General features: G+C 54.6%; 3 protein-coding genes across 3 annotated transcripts; 1 reads left to right on the forward strand and 2 right to left on the reverse strand.

Annotated features, from left to right (window-relative positions):
- The first annotated feature begins 78 nt into the window (after positions 1 to 78).
- Positions 79 to 3999, forward strand: TTI2 (TELO2 interacting protein 2). The gene is made up of 7 exons (XM_074164118.1): positions 79 to 968; positions 1242 to 1428; positions 1928 to 2020; positions 2385 to 2569; positions 2659 to 2802; positions 3282 to 3444; positions 3838 to 3999. The coding sequence occupies exons 1-7, from the start codon at positions 316 to 318 to the stop codon at positions 3916 to 3918; spliced, it is 1506 nt and encodes a 501-aa protein (XP_074020219.1). The 5' UTR covers positions 79 to 315; the 3' UTR covers positions 3919 to 3999.
- Positions 3928 to 8768, reverse strand: MAK16 (MAK16 homolog). Its single transcript, XM_074164119.1, has 10 exons — positions 8708 to 8768; positions 8247 to 8296; positions 7894 to 8003; positions 7677 to 7741; positions 6823 to 6974; positions 6478 to 6532; positions 6322 to 6396; positions 5875 to 5985; positions 4830 to 4892; positions 3928 to 4568 (listed from the first exon to the last, which is right to left on the reverse strand). Exons 1-10 carry the CDS (start codon positions 8720 to 8722, stop codon positions 4380 to 4382), a joined length of 885 nt encoding a protein of 294 aa, XP_074020220.1. The 5' UTR covers positions 8723 to 8768; the 3' UTR covers positions 3928 to 4379.
- Positions 8769 to 12122: 3354 nt separating this feature from the next.
- SLC18A1 (solute carrier family 18 member A1) lies at positions 12123 to 19782 on the reverse strand. The gene is made up of 15 exons (XM_074164072.1): positions 19659 to 19782; positions 19067 to 19427; positions 18342 to 18400; positions 17969 to 18052; positions 17593 to 17685; positions 17207 to 17296; positions 16194 to 16237; positions 16041 to 16101; positions 15391 to 15486; positions 13535 to 13613; positions 13369 to 13420; positions 13110 to 13173; positions 12887 to 13006; positions 12552 to 12685; positions 12123 to 12236 (listed from the first exon to the last, which is right to left on the reverse strand). The coding sequence occupies exons 1-15, from the start codon at positions 19780 to 19782 to the stop codon at positions 12123 to 12125; spliced, it is 1575 nt and encodes a 524-aa protein (XP_074020173.1).
- Between the last annotated feature and the right edge of the window lie 202 nt (positions 19783 to 19984).

A 19984-nucleotide genomic window follows, 5' to 3' on the forward strand; every position in this document is an offset into this window, starting at 1 on the left:
CCCATGCTAATTTATTCACCCGTGGCCACGCCCTTATCCACCACCTTTACGGCAAGGACGGTATTTTGCGACAGCGGCGCGGTTTGCGGCGCCTGTTGCAGGAAGCGGTAGTGTTCCTTGCTCTGAGGGGTTTTGGGGGGGAGGGGGGTGTGTGTCTCTCCTCGCAGGGCGCCGCTGCCTGCGGTCAGGAGAGGGATGTGGATTTAAATGAGGGATGCGTGGGTGTATTTAGAGGGGTTTTAGAGCGGGGGAAGGTCGCAGCGCGGGGTGGGAAGTGGCCCCGGAGTGTGGGTCTAAGCTGGCTCTGGTCAGGCCATGGAGCTCAGCGGCCTAGTGCGAGCCCTGAGGCTGGAGGAGCCGCGGGACGGGGAGCAGCCGCCCCCTGCTCTCCCGCCGGCCGAGCAGGTCCTCCTCCAGATCGGGCTGCGCCTCTCCGAGGGGGGCGGCCGTGCCCCCAAGGCCGCCCTGGTCAGAGACCTGGCTGCGCTGGTCGAGGCTGCCGACTGCCGGTGGCTCTTTGGAGGCCTGAGCCCTGCGACGGCCGGTGAGTTGGTGGCTGCGCTGAACGGCTACGCGGCACCCCCAAAGCAGGAGCAAGATGCTGCGGATCTCCCCAGTAAGGACAGTGCATATGCTGCTGCGGCTGAGAGAGCAGTGGATGTTGGCTCAGTGTTTTTACATCTCCTTGCAAAGCTGGAAGCTGCCAAGACCCAGGAGGCTCTGGGTGTCCCCGTGGTGGGTCCAATCCTAGGCCGTGTGATGGGACCCATCTACATCTTTGCTGCAACACACGTTGTGGAGAGGCCCTGGACAAACGCGAGGTCTCAGGGGGTGGCAGAGGATCTGCTGGCGTTGCTGGTTCAGGCCGCAGGCTGCGGGTCGGTGGCTGAATTCCTTCGGGGAAAGAATGAAGAAGAGGAAGGAAGATTTGCAGCAGTGATGGGGCTCCTGAAACAGGAGTTAAACAAGTGAGTAGGCAGGGGAGGGCAGCGGTGGAGAGGGTGGTGTGTTTGGCTGGTCTCTGTGTAGGAAACACTGGAAACTTTTTGGAAACTGTATGAGCTCAGGCATTACAAGACACTAGAAGGTAAATATGGGGCCAAGAGCTTTAAGAAGAGCCAGTAATGGAACAGGGGGAAAGGGGAAGAATCGGGCAGGGCTTACTGTCAGCTGAGAGGCCTGAATATATAGGAAATGAGCATTCCTTAGTTCCAGTGTTCGCTGAGCTTGTGTATTTCCAGAGACACTTGGAAGCGTAACCCTGCCACAAAGTTCGTGTTCTCCTGGACGCTGCCTCAGGTCACCCGGCCTTGGCTTAGCCATTACCTGGAGCGTGTCCTCCCGCCGTCGCTGCTCATCTCAGACGACTACCGGGAGGAGAATAAAATCCTGGGTGTGCGCTGCCTGCATCACATCGTCCTCAACGTGGTAAGGGATTTGAGAATTCGGATCTTTTTCTGGGTGGTGTTAGAAGGAAGGGTGAGTTGGACGCCTGTGAGGATCCCTAACTTGTAATCCTGGTTCTGCTGTTAACCAAGCAATTCTGCTCCATCCTTCATACTGTCTCTGTGTGTTTAAATATGTGTAGTTCTTACATCTGTTAACACAGAAGCAAAGAAGTGCTTTGCCACCTTTTGAACTCAAGCTGATTCACGTATTGGCCTGACAATGGTTTTCAGGGCAGGATATTAAAGTAATGCCAGTGGGAACTGCAAAACTGCAGCTGGGGAGACGAAGGAAAGTGGCTGCTGCGGTGCACGGCAGGGTTTAACCTGCATTTATTACAGCACCTGCTCCCACTTTGTTGTAAGCGGTGTTCCTGCTGCACGGTGTGTGTGAGGGTTTGTGAGGGCTGTTCCCTTTTATTAGGGGAAGTCGGTGCTGAATGGGATGCACAGGAATAACGTTCTGTTCTCTCTCGTTGCAGCCAGCTGCTGATCTGTGCCAGTTCAACCGGGCTCAGGTTGTGTACCATGCCCTTTACAACCACCTCTACTCGCGAGAGGCCCCTCTCATCCAGGTAGGGCAGCAGAACCTCATTTCAATCCGCCTCGTGGTATTGTGTGTCAGCCCCACGAGGGATAACCGGCATAAGGCAGGGGGAGGCAGAAGCTGTTTCCTTGCAGACAGTCTAGTCGGGCTGTTACCAGCCGATGCTTGTGGCCAAGAGACAAAAAAAACTCAGTAGATTTTAGGAAAATATCAAAGTGGAGGGAAGATCTCTTGCCTCCTGCCCCCTTCCAGGTGGCAACCTTGCTGAAAAGGGCTGGTAACAGGTAATAGTCGGATCTGGTGAACTGCAGCAGTGGTGGGTGGTCAGGAATTTACTGCTATTTTGGAGAGAAATCAGGATTGCCCAGGCTTTCTGTCTCGCACTGAACCAGGCAGTATTGCTGTGCCTGCTGGACTTGCTGCCCGTCCTGGAGAGAGCCCAGCGGCAGCAGAAGGGGGCGAGACCGACCGCCCCCTGCGATGAGGTGCTGCAGCTGGTTCTGACCCACATGGAGGCAGAGCATCGCCTTGCACTGCGGCGGGTGTATGCCAGGGCCCTGCCCGCCTTTGTGCGGAGGTGAGAGCAGCAACCCCCAGACCCGCGGGGACCTGCTTTGGCTTTGCTCTGTAGCTCCCTCCTCAGTGTCTGCTGCTTCCCTTCGGCAGACTTGGCATCCTGATAGCGCGGCACCTGAAGAGGCTGGAGCGAGTTATCCTGGGATATCTGGAAGTCTGTGATGGGCCCGAGGAAGAAGCCCGACTGGGAATACTGGAAACGCTGCAATGCACCATAGAGCACGCTTGGCCCAGGTACCGCTCTGGGGGTAAAGGAGATTATAGAAAGCGTACCCTGAACGCTGTCCTTTCACAGCCAAAGTTACTCTTGCTTGAGGAAAAGGCCCTGAAATCTTAAGGGAGAATCTCTCACAGGGAGGAATCACAGGCATTGCTGCTTTGCTGAAAAAACCTGACAAAAAAGTTAAGCTGAGTTCTTATTTTGAGGTCTTTTGCCTGTTCTGGAAGCATTATCTTGGCTAAAAACCATCCTAAGGTTACCTGTGTGTTCAGGACCTGTGTCCTCCCTCCAGTGGACATACTGAATGTGGCAGCTTCAGCCTCGTCGCTGAAGCAGTTGCTTATCTCAGGCCAGCTACAATCCTGTTCCACATGGCAATGGCAACTGGCAGCTCCTGCCTGAAGTGTCTAGGAAGGGCTAGGCGAAGGCTGTGCTTTCCCCTGGCTTGTGGAGAGGACTTAGAATAAGGCAAGGTTGGTGTTTCCCCCTGCAGAATGCCCTGCAGGCTCCCTGTGCTCCTCAAAGCCCTGCTGAAGATGATCTGGGACGTACACACTGACCAGGGTTCAACGCCAGAGCCGGTGAAAGCTGCCTTGCTGCAGGGAGCCACCGAATGCCTCATCCTGCTGGATCGCTGCTCTGAAGGGCAAGTGAAGGTGAGCCAGGATCCAGCACCGCTTCATCCCTCATCCCTTCCCCCTCGGAAGGGGCAGCACAGTGCAGGAAATTTCACTGTATTTTTTAGAGTTGGACCATAAAGATCATCTAGTCCAACTCCCCTGCTGAAGCAGGATTGCCCAGAGCATGTTAGAGCAGCCCAGAGCACGTTAGAGCGAAGAGCCTGCTTCCTTCCCCAGTCCAACAGTATTTTGAAAGCATCAATTTCCACCCACCTCAACATCAGTACTTGATGTGATAAGTGACTCGATACGTATCAACAGGTTTATGCTTAGTAGAATCCTTATCCAACAAACCGCTGGCAGAGGGCTGGTAACACCGTAAACCCACGTGTGCCAAGGCCCTGGAAGTTGATGCTTGTCTCATTTCAGGTCCTGCTGGAAGGGGTGTACAGCAGCTGTGAGGAAAGCCGCGTACGGGAATGCATCAGAAAAGTGCAAGAGAACACGTGAGGCGAGGCTGATTGATGCTCTCCCTGCTTTTTGTACAGTAAAATTTATTTTTTTATTAAAAGTTATTGTCTTTCTTATCCCACCCATTAGCTCCATACCTCCCCGAACAAGACATACTCCTGTGCTCGCCTACCCACACGTGGGCTTCTCCAGCTTTGGAATGAAGCAGTAGTGCCCCCCAGCCCAGGTTCCTTCCCGGAGCACAGTCTGAGCTGAGCCTTGTGCGGTTGCAGAGAAGGTGGGGAGTCTTCAAACTGCGCTTCACGCAGGAGTTGTACAAACTTGCTGCAATGGCCTGGGGTCAGGGCAGAAACCCTTCTTTTCTTACAGAAAAGTATTAGTCTAGAGGATGGAAAAAGTAATTAATGAGGGTCCTGCAGAGAGCGGTGAGAGCTGGAAGGAGTTGTAGTGACAGATCTGGAGTCCTGTCATTCTGTACAAAATGCGGGATCAGGAAGGAGTCAGGCTGCTTTTGTTTTGCTGGTTGGCTCTGTTTCCTCTTCATACTCTATTTCAATGTAGCGACGTTTTCTTCTGGCTGGTCCTTTCAGGGGAGTTTTCCCTTTAGATTTGGAGTGAGAGGCTTGCTTCTCTACTTCTTCCTCCTCTTCCTGCTCCTCTTCACTACTTGTCTCCAGCTTATCCATGTCCTGAGAAAGAAAGAGTGACGTCAAAGCATGCTGTGTAACTGCAAAATTATCTTGTGTATCTGATTCCATTTTATAATTCCTGGCTCCCAGCTGTCTGGCCGGAGGAACTGGGGTGCAGTGGATGCAGCGCAGTCTGACTGTATCATCATGTTCCACAAATCTGATTCCTCTGGCTCTTCTCCCATCACCTGTGACACCACAAGGGTGGAGGTTGCTTCCAAACAGCTTGGCCTGACAGTTTATACCTGGTGCTTCACTTACCTCGAAGTCACTGAGGTCACTGTCATCGCTGTTTGCTTCCACAAACTCTCTTTTATCTGCGTCCTGTAAGAGATAAAAGCCAGCAGCTTGAACGTGGACACCGAGCATGATTGAGTGTCACGACTCGCAGTGGAAGAGCCATCCGAGACCACCACTTGCACACATGTGCTTTCTTCTGAGGAAAAAATTTCCTCCCTTCTTTTATAGGGAGGAATAACCCCCCGCACCAGTACAGGCTGGGGGTGACCTGCTGGAGAGCAGCTCTGAGGAAAAACTGCTGGGAGTCCCGGTGGAAAACAGGATGCCCATGAACCAGCAATGGGCCCTGGTGGCCAAGAAGGCCAGTGGCATCCTGGGGGGCATCAGGAAGAGTGTGACCAGCAGGTGGAGGGAGGTCATCCTGCCCCTCTGCTCTGCCCTGGGGAGGCCCCATCTGGAGCACTGGGTCCAGTTCCAGGTTCCCCAGTTCCAGAAGGACAGGGAACTGCTAGAGAGGGTACAGCAGAGGGCTATGAAGATGATGAGGGGCCTGGAGCATCTCTCTTAGGAGGAAAGGCTGAAGGACTTGGGTCTCTTTAGTCTGGAGAAGAGCAGGCTGAGGGGGGATCTGATCAACGCCTATAAATACTGAAAGGGTGGGTGTCAGGAGGATGGGGCCAGTCTTTTTCCAGTGGTGCCCAGTGACAGGACAAGAGGGAACGGGCACAAACCTGAACATAAGAAGTTCCACCTAAACACGAGGAGGAACTTCTTTCCTGTGAGGGTGGCAGAGCCCTGGAAGAGGCTGCCCAGGGAGGTGGTGGAGTCTCCTTCTCTGGAGACATTCAAACCCCACCTGGACACGTTCCTGTGGGACCTGGTCTGGCAGGAGGTTGGACTGGGTGATCTCCAGAGGTCCCTTCCAACCCTGTATCATTCTGTGATTCTGAGTTCACCTCTCCTAATCTTCTCTTCTCACCCCGACACTCGCACTACCCCGTGTGTAGGTGGATCGGGGGTGCTGCACCGGAAGGATGAGCCGTGGTGCTGTGGCTGAAAGCGTTACCTCATCCTCTTCCTCCTCCTTCTCTGCATCAGACTCGCTCTCGCTTTCCGCTTCCTGCTGTTGTAGAGCTTTGTCAAAGGCATGGATCGGGAAGTTGTAAATGTCTCCATACTGAAAAGGAAAAGGTGGATTTTCTGTAAGACAGCCGTTGGTGGTAGGGTCACCTAAGGCCTATGGCCTGCACGGAGGCAGTACCAAGGCAGCCTCAACTGGTGGCTTCCCTAATTCTGTACAGAAAATGAGGGGCTCTGCGTCTTGGGGAAGCAAATCCTCCAGCCCATTATAGAGCCCCCCCAGAAGGGCAGGTGCAGTTGTCCCCTAGCCCTCCTACACGGGTGGTGCTTCTCTTTCACACCAACAGCCCTGCCCCTCCCTGGACAAGCAGCAGCAGGACAGAGGGCAGTAGGAGCAGTTTTACTGCTGCGATCCGAGGGCAGGGATCCTTACTGTGTCCTGTTTCAGTCTTTCCAGTAATTCCTTCTCGATGGCGTTATCCAGCTGAGCGGCAATCAGGGCTTTCTCCTGGTGGAGCAAAGAGGAGCTGTGTCAGTAGTTTGAAAGACACGTGGAACAGAAGGAGATGACACGGAAGAGCGTTACTACCTCTCTCCTCTTCTCTCGCCTTTCAATCTTCCTGCGTAAAGGAACGAGCTTCCTCCTACGGGGAACAACAAGCGCTAGTTAACAAAACTCTCTTGTGTAGCAGGTGGGCAAACGCTCATTCGGGGCAACAACCAGCAGTTTTATCGTTAGAAATGTGGCTGAAGGTAATTTAAGTGCATTTATATACTCGGACTAAACCCCAGTTAAACCCATTTGAGCCAGGTCCGTTTGCAATCCTGCCTCGGGGGGGGCCTCATGAGAACAGGCAAGTTGCACCAGGGCTCTGTGTTCAGCGGCTTTAAACCAAACCCCAAGGCGATGCTCGCTCCTGGCCCCCTCACTTACTGTCGCTTGAGCGTCAGCTTGCGGATGCGGATGAGGTACTGCGTGATCTTGGTGAAGCGCTGCTTGCATTTGTGTCGGATGAACCGCGGCCAGTAGATGAGGTTCTCATCGATCTCTTCCAGCGCTTTCTCGTAGTTCTTACTCAGCAGGACCTGGGGGCGGGGGAAGGGTTGAGCTGTGGAGCAGCAGCAAAAAGGGGACATATCTGCTCTTGGGAGGAGTCCCATCACTCCCTGCCCTCCCCTGCCTCATTAGAATCATAGAATTACCCAGGTTGGAAGGGACCTTTAAGATTATTTAGTCCAACCATCAACCTAACTCTGATAAAAACCATCACTAAACCATGTCTCTAAGCACGATGTCAACCCGGCTTTTAAATCCCTCCAGGGATGGTGCCTCAACCCCTGCCCTGGGCAGCCCATTCCAAGGCTTAAGAACCCTTTCAGGGTAAAAAATTTTTCCTAATATCCAATCTGAACCTCCCCTGGCGCAACTTGAGGCCGTTTCCTCTTGTCCCATCGCCTGTTCCTTGGGAGAAGAGACCGACCCCCCCCGGCTACACCCTCCTTTCAGGGAGTTGGAGAGAGCGAGAAGGTCTCCCCTCAGCCTCCTTTTCTCCAGGCTGAACAACCCCAGCTCCCTCAGCCGCTCCTCACAAGACTTGTGCTCCAGACCCCTCACCAGCTCCGGTGCCCTTCTCTGGACCCGCTCCAGCCCCTCAATGTCTTTTTTTTTTTTGTGGTAAGGGGCCCAAAACTGGACACAGCCCTCGAGGTGGGGCCTCCCCAGTGCCCAGTACAGTGGGGCAGTCACCTCGTTAGAGCTCGGTTAAGCGCCTGCTCTCATTAACTCACCCGCTCCCAGAGCCGACGGGGAAAAGGCGCCCGTTCTATCGTCTTCATGTACAGGTAACACCGACCTAAAGCGCAGAGGAAGGTGACGCCAGGCCCCAGTGTGACCCCGACGGCGGGACGGTGCTCCCAGCCGGGGCGGGGGCACACAGGTATTCGCCCCCTCCCCACCTCGGGGCGGGCTGGGGGGAGAGGGGCTGGTTGCAGGTTGGGCCCTCACCTTTCTCCTCCCGGATGGTGGCGTACTGGCTGTTGGCCAGCGGGCAGGAGGAGCGGTTGCACAGCCCCGTCAGGTTATACTCATTGCGGCAAAAGTTTTGGGTTTTTGTCCTGGAAAGAAGAAAAGTGACATTAAAGGGGAAAGGGGTGGCAGGGGCGGGGAGGACCCCCAACGCCCCCCCCCCACAGCTGCCCACCACAGCCTCTGCGACTGTCATGGGTGGCCGTGGTGGCACAAGAACACAGCGAATGTGTCGGGGTCTGAGGGGCTCCCAGATTTGGGCTCCCCCCCCGCTGAGAGATCCCAGCCCACCCTGTTGTTCCCCTCCCCCCCCCCCAAAAAAAAAACCTCACGTTATCTTGTAGGAGCAGAACTGCCTGTTCCCCAGCGTGTCCCAGACAACCTGTGAGGACAAACAGCAGGTGACACACACCGTCCCCCCCTCACCCGCCACCTCGGGCACCCCCTGGCCCCTCCCCCCCCCCCCGCCCCGGTGCGGCTCTAACGATGGGGGGGGTGGCACAACCCCTTCAAAACGGGGTCCCCTCTCTGCCCCTCACCGGCAGGAGGCTCCGGTGCCACAAGCGGGGCAGGGACACCCCATTCCCATTCACACCCCCCGCCCCGGTCCCTCTGTACCCTGGGGCCGGGGCCGGGGCCCCCCCCGCCACGTGGTGTATAGGGAAGGGAGGGGGAGGGGGGCACGGTGCGCCCCAGCCGGGCTCAACCGATGCAGCGTCGGGGCGGGCGCTGATGGCTGGGGGGGAGGGTGTGGGGGGGGGGCGGACGGAACCGAGTCAAGCGGCGGACCTACATCGTCCGAGTGCATAGCGGCGGCGGGACCGGCGGCCTACAGCGCCGCCATGACCGGAAGGGGCGGGGTCGGCGGCCTACAGAGCCCCCGTGACCGGAAGGGGCGTGGCGCGACCAACTCTCGCGAGAGCTGGGGAAAGGCGGGCCCCGGGTGTCATGGCGGCGGCCAGGCGCCTCCTCCGCCTCACCCCGGGGTACCTCTGGGCGGGGAAATAAAGCGGTGGCACACAAACCTGAGAGGCTGTCGCGGGCGATGCGCGCCGCTAACGGAGGCCTGTCGAGTGCGCGGTCCCTGGGTAGCCCCGTGTGCGTGATGGTTGAGGCCTGTCTCTTGCGTGAGGCGCCGGGGTGGCGGCTGGGGGGGTTCAGGCCTCAGGCCGTGTCTGCTCACGGCTTATGGGGAGCGGCTGAGGGAGCTGGGGTTGTTCAGCCTGGAGAAAAGGAGGCTGAGGGGAGACCTTCTCGCTCTCTCCAACTCCCTGAAAGGAGGGTGTAGCCAGGGGGGTTCGGTCTCTTCTGCCAAGGAACAGGCGATGGGACAAGAGGAAACGGCCTCAAGTTGCGCCAGGGGAGGTTTAGGATGGGAATTGGGGAAAACTTCTTCATGGAAAGGGTTATCAACCATTGGAACAGGCTGCCCAGGGCAGTGGTGGAGTCTCCATCCCTGGAGGTGTTGAAAAGGCAGGCAGACGAGGTGCTGAGGGACATGGGTTAGTGGTGGTTTGGGCAGTGTTAGTTAACAGTTGGACCCGATGATCTTAAAGGTCCCTTCCAACCCGGATGATGCTGTGATTCTGTGCTCTGTCCTTCCTCCTCTGTGCTGTCAGCAATAGGACACGGCAGCTGCCACAGAGATGGAGATGGGGCAACTGACACCAGCTCCCGATGCAGGCCCACGGTGTTTAATTTTACACGGCAGAAGCTGTGAGGGAAAGGTTTGTTTGCAGATTCTCCGCCTGAGGAGGGGAAAACTGTTTCCTCCATGGCTCCCAAGACCCACCTCGTCTCCCTCCATCTCCCCCGACTGCAGAGCTATCGGTGCCTGCTTATATCGCTGTTAATGCACACAAGAGTTAGATGACTTTTTTTTCAGCAGGGTGGGTGAAAAATCAGGTTGTCTGATGCAAAGATGACAACCTAGTTCTTCACTCAGAGCAGAGATGCTCCATCGATGACATTGGCATTACCGCTAATTTATTAATTAAAAGATCTAGGCTGCCAGTGCTGAAGGAAAGAGGCTGATTTGTGTGGCTGATGCTGGGTGCGGTGCCCGGGGAGGGCTGGCTGCGGGGACCCCACCGTTCCAGCAGGAACTGGAGGCCCCTCTGCCTTCCTGATGCTCGCAGGGGGTGGGTTTCCAGAGCAACCAGCTGACGGGCACACAGAGGGCTTTAAGTGTTAATATTTAACTGGGAGGTGCACTGCGGAGGTGTGAATAGATCCCCAAATAGAATGGCTGGCTTTTTTTTTTCCCTTCCACCACAGAGAGCAAACACGTTTTTCCTTTTATTCTTGGCAAAGCAGGGAAACAGGTGGAAGATAAAAATAACGCCGTTTTTGAGAACAAGCTGAGCATTAGTCACTTCCAGGCAGCCTAAAAAATATAATTTCATCTTGTTGTGTGCAAAGCGAGGGGCAGCGGGCCCACCGTGGCTGTGGGATTGCCTGACAATAGCCATTTATGACCTTTGGTAATGAGTCATAAGGTACCAAATCTTGACGAATTGTTATTATCCTCCCGTTTCCCTGCTGGCAGGCGCATCTGCATTGTGCTGCCGGGGCTCCGGAGCAGTGAATCATCTCTTCTTTCTGGCAAGTGGAATGGCCGCGCGTTACACAACTGCTCATTCGAGGTAGAAATGAGTTTATATAAACTGCCAGCAGTGGAGCTGGAGAAGTTGTTAAGTTTGAGGTTTCGCTGGAAAAACTGAGATCACGGGAATTTCTCCGATACTTATAAAATTAATCTGGGACCTCTGTGACTTCACTCTCTCTCTTAACGTACTTCTACAGCTCATTATAGTCGGTAATTACTGTTAACGGTGCAGCTGCTCTCTTGCTAAACTTGGGGCCAGGAAATTGCAAAAGGGCACTTAAATCAGTCTGTTGCACTTCTCGTTGCAGCGGGTTAGGATCACAAACGCAGCCTGTCGCCCCATCTCAGCTGAGAGGCAGGGATTTTTAAAGATGCTCCGGTTAGTTACGACCGTGAGGGGTCTAACTGGCTTTGTTGGCTGAGTCTAAAGGGTCTAGAAGTGCTTTTGGCCTTATTTCTACCTGAAATTCTTTGAGTTCTTCAAGTAAAGGAATTAATTTAATGGATGTTGGAAAGGACATGTAAGTAGGACATAAATAGCACAACACACAAATCTGTACTGAGACAGCAGTGAGCTTTTTTTTTGTCTTCAGAGGCGCATGGAGCACATTAGCAGGGCAGTGACACCTTTATTGGTGGCCCGACAGTGACACGGATGGATGGATGGATGGATGGATGGAAAGGTTCCATGCTGGGGAGCAGAGCAACGAAGGGCAACGGAGCTGGTGAGGGGTCTGGAGCACAAGTCTTGTGAGGAGAGGCTGAGGGAGCTGGGGGTGTTCAGCCTGGAGAAAAGGAGGCTGAGGGGAGACCTTCTCGCTCTCTCCAACTCCCTGAAAGGAGGGTGTAGCCAGGGGGGGTCGGTCTCTTCTGCCAAGGAACAGGCGATGGGACAAGAGGAAACGGCCTCAAGTTGCACCAGGGGAGGGTCAGATTGGATATTAGGAAAAATTTTCACATTGAAAGGGTGATTGGAATGGGCTGCCCAGGGCAGGGGTTGAGGCACCGTCCCTGGAGGGATTTAAAGCCGGGTTGACATCATGCTTAGAGACATGGTTTGGTGATGGTTTTTTATCAGAGTTGGGTTGATGGTTGGACTCGATGATCTGAAAGGTCCCTTCCAACCTGGACAATTCTATGATTGCAGAATTCTGAAAAAAAGAAATCTCCCAAAGCTGATGCTGCTTATTTTATTTTCATTTTCTCCAATGCTTTTCTTTCAAGAACAGTAAGCGCTTTAAGGACACAATTAACAAATGCCACCGGACTCATCTGGGTGAGGTGTTGCTATTACCCCCTACTGCTTGGGTAGGCTGTGCCCAAGCCAATATTGTTCTGCAGGACGGGTCGATACAATTCTCCTCATCTTCCTCGCTGTTTTTTTTTGCACAGATGAGATGCAGTGAGTTTGGGTAACTTGCCTGGAAGTCACACAGCGAACGAGGGGCTGATCGAGCCTCCAAATCCCGGGTCTCTCCTCCCTCCTGTCCGTCCTGCGTCCACAAGCCTTGGGGGAGGCTGGGTGATTTCTTGAGCGCCAATACATCGTGTTCTGTAAACACAATGTTGCTCCAGAACGGGGCAGGCATCCTCGCGCTTGCTATTCCGCGTTTTCTGCCTCCACGTCGCTGTCGTCTGTGAGCGGGAAATCCCGCAGGGTTTTCTGGGCGGCGTAGCTCTGGGTTTGCATGGGGCACTCCTGGCTCAGGATTGCCTGAGGAAAGGAGAGAAGAAATCGTGCTTTAGTAGAAATGGTGATTAATTTGAATAGCTGACGGGAGCATTGCCGCTTTCAGAGAAAGCCAAAGCAGCCAACAAGTTTTGCCCAGGGAATCCCAGCTGTGAGTGAGGGAAAGGACAGTAGCTCTGCACTTCTGTGGGTTTATTGAGTTTTCTGTCCCTTCGTTGAGGGCAGAGTAGAGCCCACAAGGTAAAACACAATCCCTGGCGAATTTATTCTTCTCTCCCCCCACGTCTCTGGATTATCAATCCCCTATGCTTTAAGGGAATGAAGGATACTTTAACTCACGATCTTCTCCTCTTTAGCGGGAGGGCTGCGCAGGTACCAGCAGAGAGGAGCGTAAGCGATGTTGATGACTCCAATGATGACCATCAGCCAGGGGAACCCAATGGCTCGCACAATCGCACCGCCTGTGGAGGGGCCTGAAAATTTAAAAATTAAAAGAGGTTAAGATGACAGAGAGCAAAAGGTGCCTTTCCACCTTTTGGGAGGTCTATAAATCTACGGTGACGGGGTTACAAAGTGCTGGTTTCTTGCAGTGGACGCTGGGTGGAGGAGAGGGAGCGATAAACCAAGCGAGATACGCGGAGTGCGTCATCCCACGGGGCAGAGCTCCTCCATACCAATCGCAAAGCCCATGCAGAAGGCGACATCTGCGATGGCGTAGACGTTGCCGTAGACGGAGGTGTGGCGAAGGTCCACGAGGTAGCCCATGATGGGCATCATGGAGGAGTCCACCATGCCTGCCCAAAGCAAGAAGGACCTGAGCAGTCGTGGCCGCCTCCGAGGGCGGTGGCGAGAGCTGCGCCTGAGCTGGGCTGTGCAGCCTGAACGCCGACAGCTTACCTATGGCAAAGCCAAGGCCGCCGTTGGGGCCAATCAGACCATAAATATTTTTGGCCAGAGGTACCTTTGAGAGGAGAGAGAGGGAATATGAATGAGGCCAGAAGAGCTGTGCGACACAGAGCTGTGAAACCGATGCACACGTGCAACCACTGAACACCTACTGCCGGCTGGGCATGTAACCTGGCTTCGGTACGATCGCCCACCCTGCCCCTGCTGCTCCTTCTACAGAAAGGTCTCGAAATCGTCTTGCTCTACTTACACAGAGGAGACTGATTCCCACCACGGCCATGCCGATCAGGGAGCACAGCCACCTGCAGCGAGGAGAGGGCAGATGCTCTCAGTCTGCACAGCAGCACGAGCGTGATTCGTGCTGAAAGCACCAGGCTGGGCTGGGCTGAGCTGGAATCTCTTTATGTTCCACTTACCGGCCCATTTTGTTAGCCAGAATCCCAAAGAGGTTGGTGCCGATGAGGTAGGATATACTGGCAGGGAGGAACGCCATCCCTGAGGGAGAGAGGATACAGAAGCGTGTGTCATCCTCAAGCAAATACAGGGGATTTGCAGAAATAGTCACTTCACTGACGGCCTCTCTCATTTCATGAACCAGGGAGGGCGGGTTAATGTCCGGCTCCGGCTCCTGGGGGGTCTGTCCGTGCAGTGGGGCTTCTCCCTGTCCTCTGCGGCCATCGCTCCATGTCACAACTGCCCTGGCTGCCCCCTTGCTCCATGCCCTTAGGAAGGGTGGGGGTCCCACTATGAAGATGGGGAGGCACAGAAAGTGCATTTGCGTATTAACTGAGGCACAGCGATTCACCCGCAAGATCTGGGTGAATGATCTTGGGCTAAATGCTGGACATTTTGTCCCCTCTGCTTTAATAAACTTGTCCTTCTCTCCTGTCACCCTTTCTTCCGCCCTTCTCCCCTTGCCTTCTGCTTTTCACTTACTAAATTAAAGAGGAATAAAAAAACTGCTTAAGTAAAAGCTTGGGGATCGTTAGGTAGTCAAATATTTGCACTATTTGCTGATTTACCAGTTGTTTATTTTTAATATACTCTCCCGCCGACTCTAAATAAAACTGATCAGCTCCATTTCACTAAGACAACTTCCTTATTGAAGCACACTGATTTATGTTTAATTTTCTCTCCTCTCTTTAACGGCTACAGAACACGGTTAATCCTGCAGGTTTAGCCCAAGCTCTTCGGTGGCTTTTTTTCCCCAGAATTATGGGGTGGGCAAACTGAAGCATGAAATAAAGAAGCCCCTTGAGCTTATAGTAGCTCAGGTGAGGCCCGTGTGAGATGGGTGCCTCGCAGCTGAGCTGTGTCTAAATCCAACCTGCTCTCAAATCTCACGTACCTGAGAATCTAGTGAATATATTTGGGATTTTCTTTGGTGTCTGCTGACCTCTGGGTCCTGCTAAGTCACCTCAAAGGTTCCCCTTGAGCTCAGTGGTGACGGGGGGCAGCTCTGAGTGTGTTTCTCAGCCTGTGACATTTGTGGTTCCTGGGCAGCTACGCTGTCCCTTCTCCCCACTGCCAGCAGCCCGGGGTCGCTGCGTTACCCTCGCCCGTCCTTGCTCAGTCACTTGCTCACGAGAAACATCGTAGGCTCTTATCGGGATGGATGCTGCTGCCTGACCAGAGGATAACTCGATTAGGAGCCCTCTCAGCCCTCCTGCTCCCAGGCTGCAATTCAATTTGGGATCTAAGTGTAGCCCGGGGCACCCCCCGGGTCATTCCTCAGCCAATTGGGTTTTATAACAATTAGGTTTTATTTTTGTAGCAAACACAGACAGTGTTATCTCCATATCACATTTTCCAGGCAGCTGGTAATTAGCACGTACCATCCTGTCCTGCCTGGGACTCTCTAAATGGCCTTGTTTTACTCAGAGCTGCTCCTGCAGAACCCATCTGGCTGCCACGATTCCAGCCCAGCACGATGCCATTATCTGCCCCGCAGAAGACAGGCTTCGACAGGCTTCCCATGCACGAAACAGCCTTTCTTCTGCCGTTATTGCTCTTGTGGGGAGTCTGATTCTATACAATTTTTTCAATAATAGAGAAAAGCAGATTGTACAGCTACCACTAAGGACATTTCCAGCTGAAATTGGAGCAACACGCAGCCTGGGATCGCTCGCTCTGTGCGGGCGAGGGTATATGTTTTCTTCTTTTTTAGAATGATATAAGAGATCATTCAGTCCATCTCGCAGTGCCAAAGCAGGACTGGCTCTAGCTGAGCTCCATCAAGCAAGTGTTGGAGGTGGCAAAGCAGGGCACCCACCTAACTGCCACTTTGGGGAGCACATGGTTTGCATCATCCAGATGGGCAAGGTGGGCTCGAGCATGGCCACCCCCATGTTGGAGAAGCAGAGGGCTCCTGCCGAGGGGAGAAAAGGGAGAAATGCTCAATTTAAGCCACATTCGGCTGCTGTTCCATAGAATCACGGAATGGTTTGGGTTGGAAGGGACCTTAAAGCCCATCCCGTCCCACCCCCTGCCCTGGGCAGGGACACCTCCCACCAGACCAGGTTGCTCCAAGCCCCCTCCAACCTGGCCTTGAACCCCTCCAGGGATGGGGCAGCCACAGCTTCTCTGGGCAACCTGGGCCAGGCTCTCACCACCCTCACAGCAAAGACTCATCTCCATCTCCCCTCTTTCAGTGTCAAACCTTTCCCCCTCCTCCTAGGGCTCCCCTCCCTCATCCAGAGTCCCTCCCCAGCTTTCCTGGAGCCCCTTTAGGGACTGGAAGGGGCTCTGAGGTCTCCCCAGAGCCTTCTCTTCTCCAGGCTGAAAAACCCCTGCCTGAACCCCCTGCCCTGAACCCCCTGCCTGTTTCAAGCAGGCACAAGGGAATCTCTTTAATTGGGGGGGGGGGGGGGGGGGGGGCGGCAGAATGAGGAGCACGGTGCCTGCTGCTCCCCCCGCTTTTACCTGCAGCGATCAGGATGTAGGGGTCTCGCAGCAGGGTGAAGACCGGGGTGCCTTTGGTGCTCTGTGGGATGGCAAAGGGGGGCTTTACCTCAGCCAAGAGCCCCCTGGGCATCCCCCCTCATCCTCAGCACAGTCACACACCTCCGTACTCACCTCAGGGCAGATCTTAGAGGGCTGCAGTATGCAGAGCTGCAAAGCTGGGAAGAAAACACTGAATTTAGCTTAATTCTGGAGACAGCATCGCTTCAACACACCTTTCCCTCTGGCTTTTCCTTCACCCGACCCCTGTCCTCGGCAGAGCCCCCGGGGGTGCAGTAACGGTGTTTGGGGACATGGTTCAAGCGGGCAGGGGGAGAGGTGGGTCCCAGCCCCGCTCCCACGGGAGGGAGCAGCAAAACTCCCTGAAGTGGACTGCATTTGAAGTGTTTTGTCAACCCATGGAACAGTCAAATATGCAAATGCTCGCCGTCAGGCTGCCAGCTGCCTGCTGGGGAGCTGCAACTAGAGCATGACAGAAATTAGATGTGGAAAAGAATAGGATTAAAACAGAAAGTTTCATATGTATGGGACCTACGTTCCATTTTCCAAAAGCTCTTACATGCTTCATTAGAGATGTCTTGCATTACGTCTAGGCAAAGACGGTAACTGTGACTGTAATTTAATTAGCTTAATGCTTCCCACTAAAAATGCACATTTCTGCTATCTGTAACTTTGCCGTTCCACTCGGAGGGCTCCCGTGGCCTGCGTCTGTAATACAGCTACCGGGGAAAGAACGAGGATCACCATCTACGCTGGCAAAGTCTAATTCCTCCGTGGGGAGGTGAAGAGCCTGCAGACGCGCATGCCTTTCACAAAGACCTCGCAGTTCAAAGAGCTTTACTGAATGTGCTATTCAAGCCATTACGGCAATCAGGGGGTTTATTAAGTAATGAGGGACTAATTCTTACTATATTGCTGTGTCACGCATCTGGTGGCAGGAAACGTATGATTTAGCAATAACAGAATAACCAGTGCTGATGATACCACCCGTGTGGTATTAATGTGCCTCTTCCTTCACACAATCCCTGTGAGATTCTCCCCAAAACACCCGCATTTAAATCTTTTCACATGGTTTTTTTTTTTTTTGGTTTTTTTTTTTGGAAGGTTTAAACCATTTGGCTTCTCACCTCCATCTAAGAGGGCGAGGAAGGCCAGGACCAGGAACGGAGATGATTTCCCCACGAACTCGTACATCAGGCTGCCGAAGGGGGCCCCGACTGCAAGGGAAAGGCTGGGTCACACAGCGGCGGTGCCACCATTCCCAGTGCCCGGGGACAGCCAGCTCGGCTCCTGCCACTGTGGTTTTCTCTGCATCCCCCGCGGATGTTCAGTGGAGGGGATGGAAAGCTGTCGGGTCCTGCGGGCAGTGGCCGTGGGGAGGGAGCAGAGAGAGGGAGGAGGACAGGACAGCGTGGGATGCCACCAGGGAAGGGGCACAGGCAGGCAGGGGGTGGCCAGCAAAGCTCTGGAGATGCCGTTGATGCGAACTCTGTGGGAAGCAAGGTTTCCTTACTCAGCACACCCAAGGCCAAGCCTCCAAGAGCGATCCCCATCGCGTTGCCCCTCTCGGAGTCGTCGGTGTAGACGCTGGCCAGCATGCCCAGGCCTGGGAGCAGAGGGAGAGCAGAGGCTACGTGAGGCTGGCTGGTCCCGTGGCTGGTGGGGGCACTCCTCTCTGAAAAAGGCAGCCTGGGCTTTGCAGGGGGGGGGTTATCTGCTCCCCGGCTGGGCTGTGTGGGTGCCCCCTCTGCACCAGGCAGGCAGGAGCAGCGAGGAGGAGGAGCTTGAAGCTGAGGAAGGCACTCGGTGCTGCTGATCGTTCCTGAGATGATAATTGAACCCAGAGGGGGGGAGCTAACGAGGGACTGGGGTGTAGCTCACATATTTACCTGCCACTGAGGAGAACGAGGAGCCGATGCCTTGGAGGGCTCGGGCGATGAACAGCCAGGTGTAGGTGGCGGAGAAGGCGAACACTGCGGAGGAAGGAGAGAGAGGGTGTCAGACAGAACGGGGGACGGTGTCAGGCGGTGTCAGGCAGACGGGGTGTTAAGACCCTGCAGAGGGTAACAGCCACACAGCTTGCACCAGTTTGGGTGCTGGAGGGTGCTGGGCACCCCTCATCTTTTCTTGTCACCTATTTCTGAGACCGGTTGCTCTGCTCTCACTCCTTTCTCCTGCACGGGGACAGCAGTGCAGGCTCGGACCAAAGGATTCTCTCCCGTGCTGCTGTGCGTGAAGGGCAGCCCGAGGGGCAATACTCACTGACTGTGGAGAGGAACATGATGACGAATCCGATGAACATGGGGATGTGGTATCCTATCCTGGAAAGGGGAAAAAAAAAAACCCAAAGAGGTACCATCTCAGGGAGGATTCCTCATTCCAGCTCGAGATCTGTTCTCGCTGCCCAGCCTCTCTGTGGGCTGGTGAGCATCTCCTGAACGTGTGGATGTGCCCATGGGTGCTGTTCGAGGGAGCATCCAGTGTTGAGGTGCCCCCAGGTAGTTCTGTAAGGGACACCCAGAGGCACAGCTCTGTTCTGCCAACTCATCTGCCCACCCAGAGCATGTGGAGAGGAGCCCAGCGCCCCTCACATGTATCTGTCGGAGACAGAGGCAACGAAAAACCCAGGGGCAGAAAATCTGAACAACCACCTTATATCCAGAGTGGGGTGGGAGTCTTTGTTTGTTTATTTGATGGTTGCTGGTATTAAATAGCATCTGTCTGCACCTGAAGAGAGCACTAGTGAGACTTTTGCTGTAATATAAACTTGCAAGCCATTTGTAGCCTTTTAGAAAAGGTAAAATTCATGCTTATTTTGATGCATACATCCTCCCCCTTGCTATTCTACCCATCAGTTTCTGTAATTCCATGATTGCAGATGTGCAGCACAGACCTTTGCTGCTCGGCTAATGATGATTTCATTAGCAGGCAGGAGCTGCCTCTCCCTGAAGGGTCACACCAGGTACAAAGCCAGGTCTCTGACCTACCTGTTGGTCAGGAGACCCACGGAGGGGTTGACCACCAGTTGTACGAGAGCCTTGGAGGCAAACAGCAGCCCCACACGGACGTTTTCTTTGGCCAGGAACTCCTCACCCTCCAGGCAGCCGCTCGGTGGGGGGAGGCTGGTGGTGGGGGGCTGCGATGGGGGGCTGCTCTCTGTCCCATTCACCAGCGCCACGGTGCTGGTGGAGCCTGAGACGGTCACCGTGGTGTTGTCAAAATAGGAGAACATGGAGGAGAAAGGAGGAGCCTTCAAGGCTGGAGGAGCCAGCTCAGTCGGGGCTGGGGCAACAGAGGCATTGGCACCTTTGTATTCTGTTGTATAAAGGAAGGTGGGGACGATCGGTACTGGAAAAAAAGCCAGGGAAGGGATTAGTTAGTGATTTTACTCCATTTTCTGGCTCGGCATACAGCTGAACTGAATGGTGCTGGCTGGACGTTGGTGTCCTGCAAATTCCCTGCACCCAGCCCTCCCCACGGCTCTCCCTGCACAGGGACCCTGCCAGCATCAACCGGAGATGGACCAAGGAGCCAAAACCCCGAGGTGGCACCCAAAGAGCACAGAGCCGCACGCCGTACCCACGACCGTCAGCAGCATGTTGTCCAGCAGCAGCGCGACAAAAACCACCACCAGCACCAGGCTCCGGGACGCCCTGCCCGCTGCCAGCCAGCGCCAGGGCACGCGTTCAGCAGCCGGGGACATGGCCAAGAGCCTGGAGCTCAGCCGGGGTCTTGCTGGCTCCTGGGCTTCAGGGCAGAAGATCTCCTATAACCTTTAAAGAGAATACTCTGCGTTACAACCTCCCGCAGCTCATGACTTCTCCCTTGAGACAGCACCTCCTGAGGTCACTTAGTGTCCGTGTCCTCCAAAAGCTTGGGTGCTCTTCCCTAGGAGCCCAGTGTCC

The sequence above is a fragment of the Numenius arquata genome, chromosome 26 (assembly GCF_964106895.1).
Source record: "Numenius arquata chromosome 26, bNumArq3.hap1.1, whole genome shotgun sequence".
NCBI lineage: Eukaryota > Metazoa > Chordata > Aves > Charadriiformes > Scolopacidae > Numenius > Numenius arquata.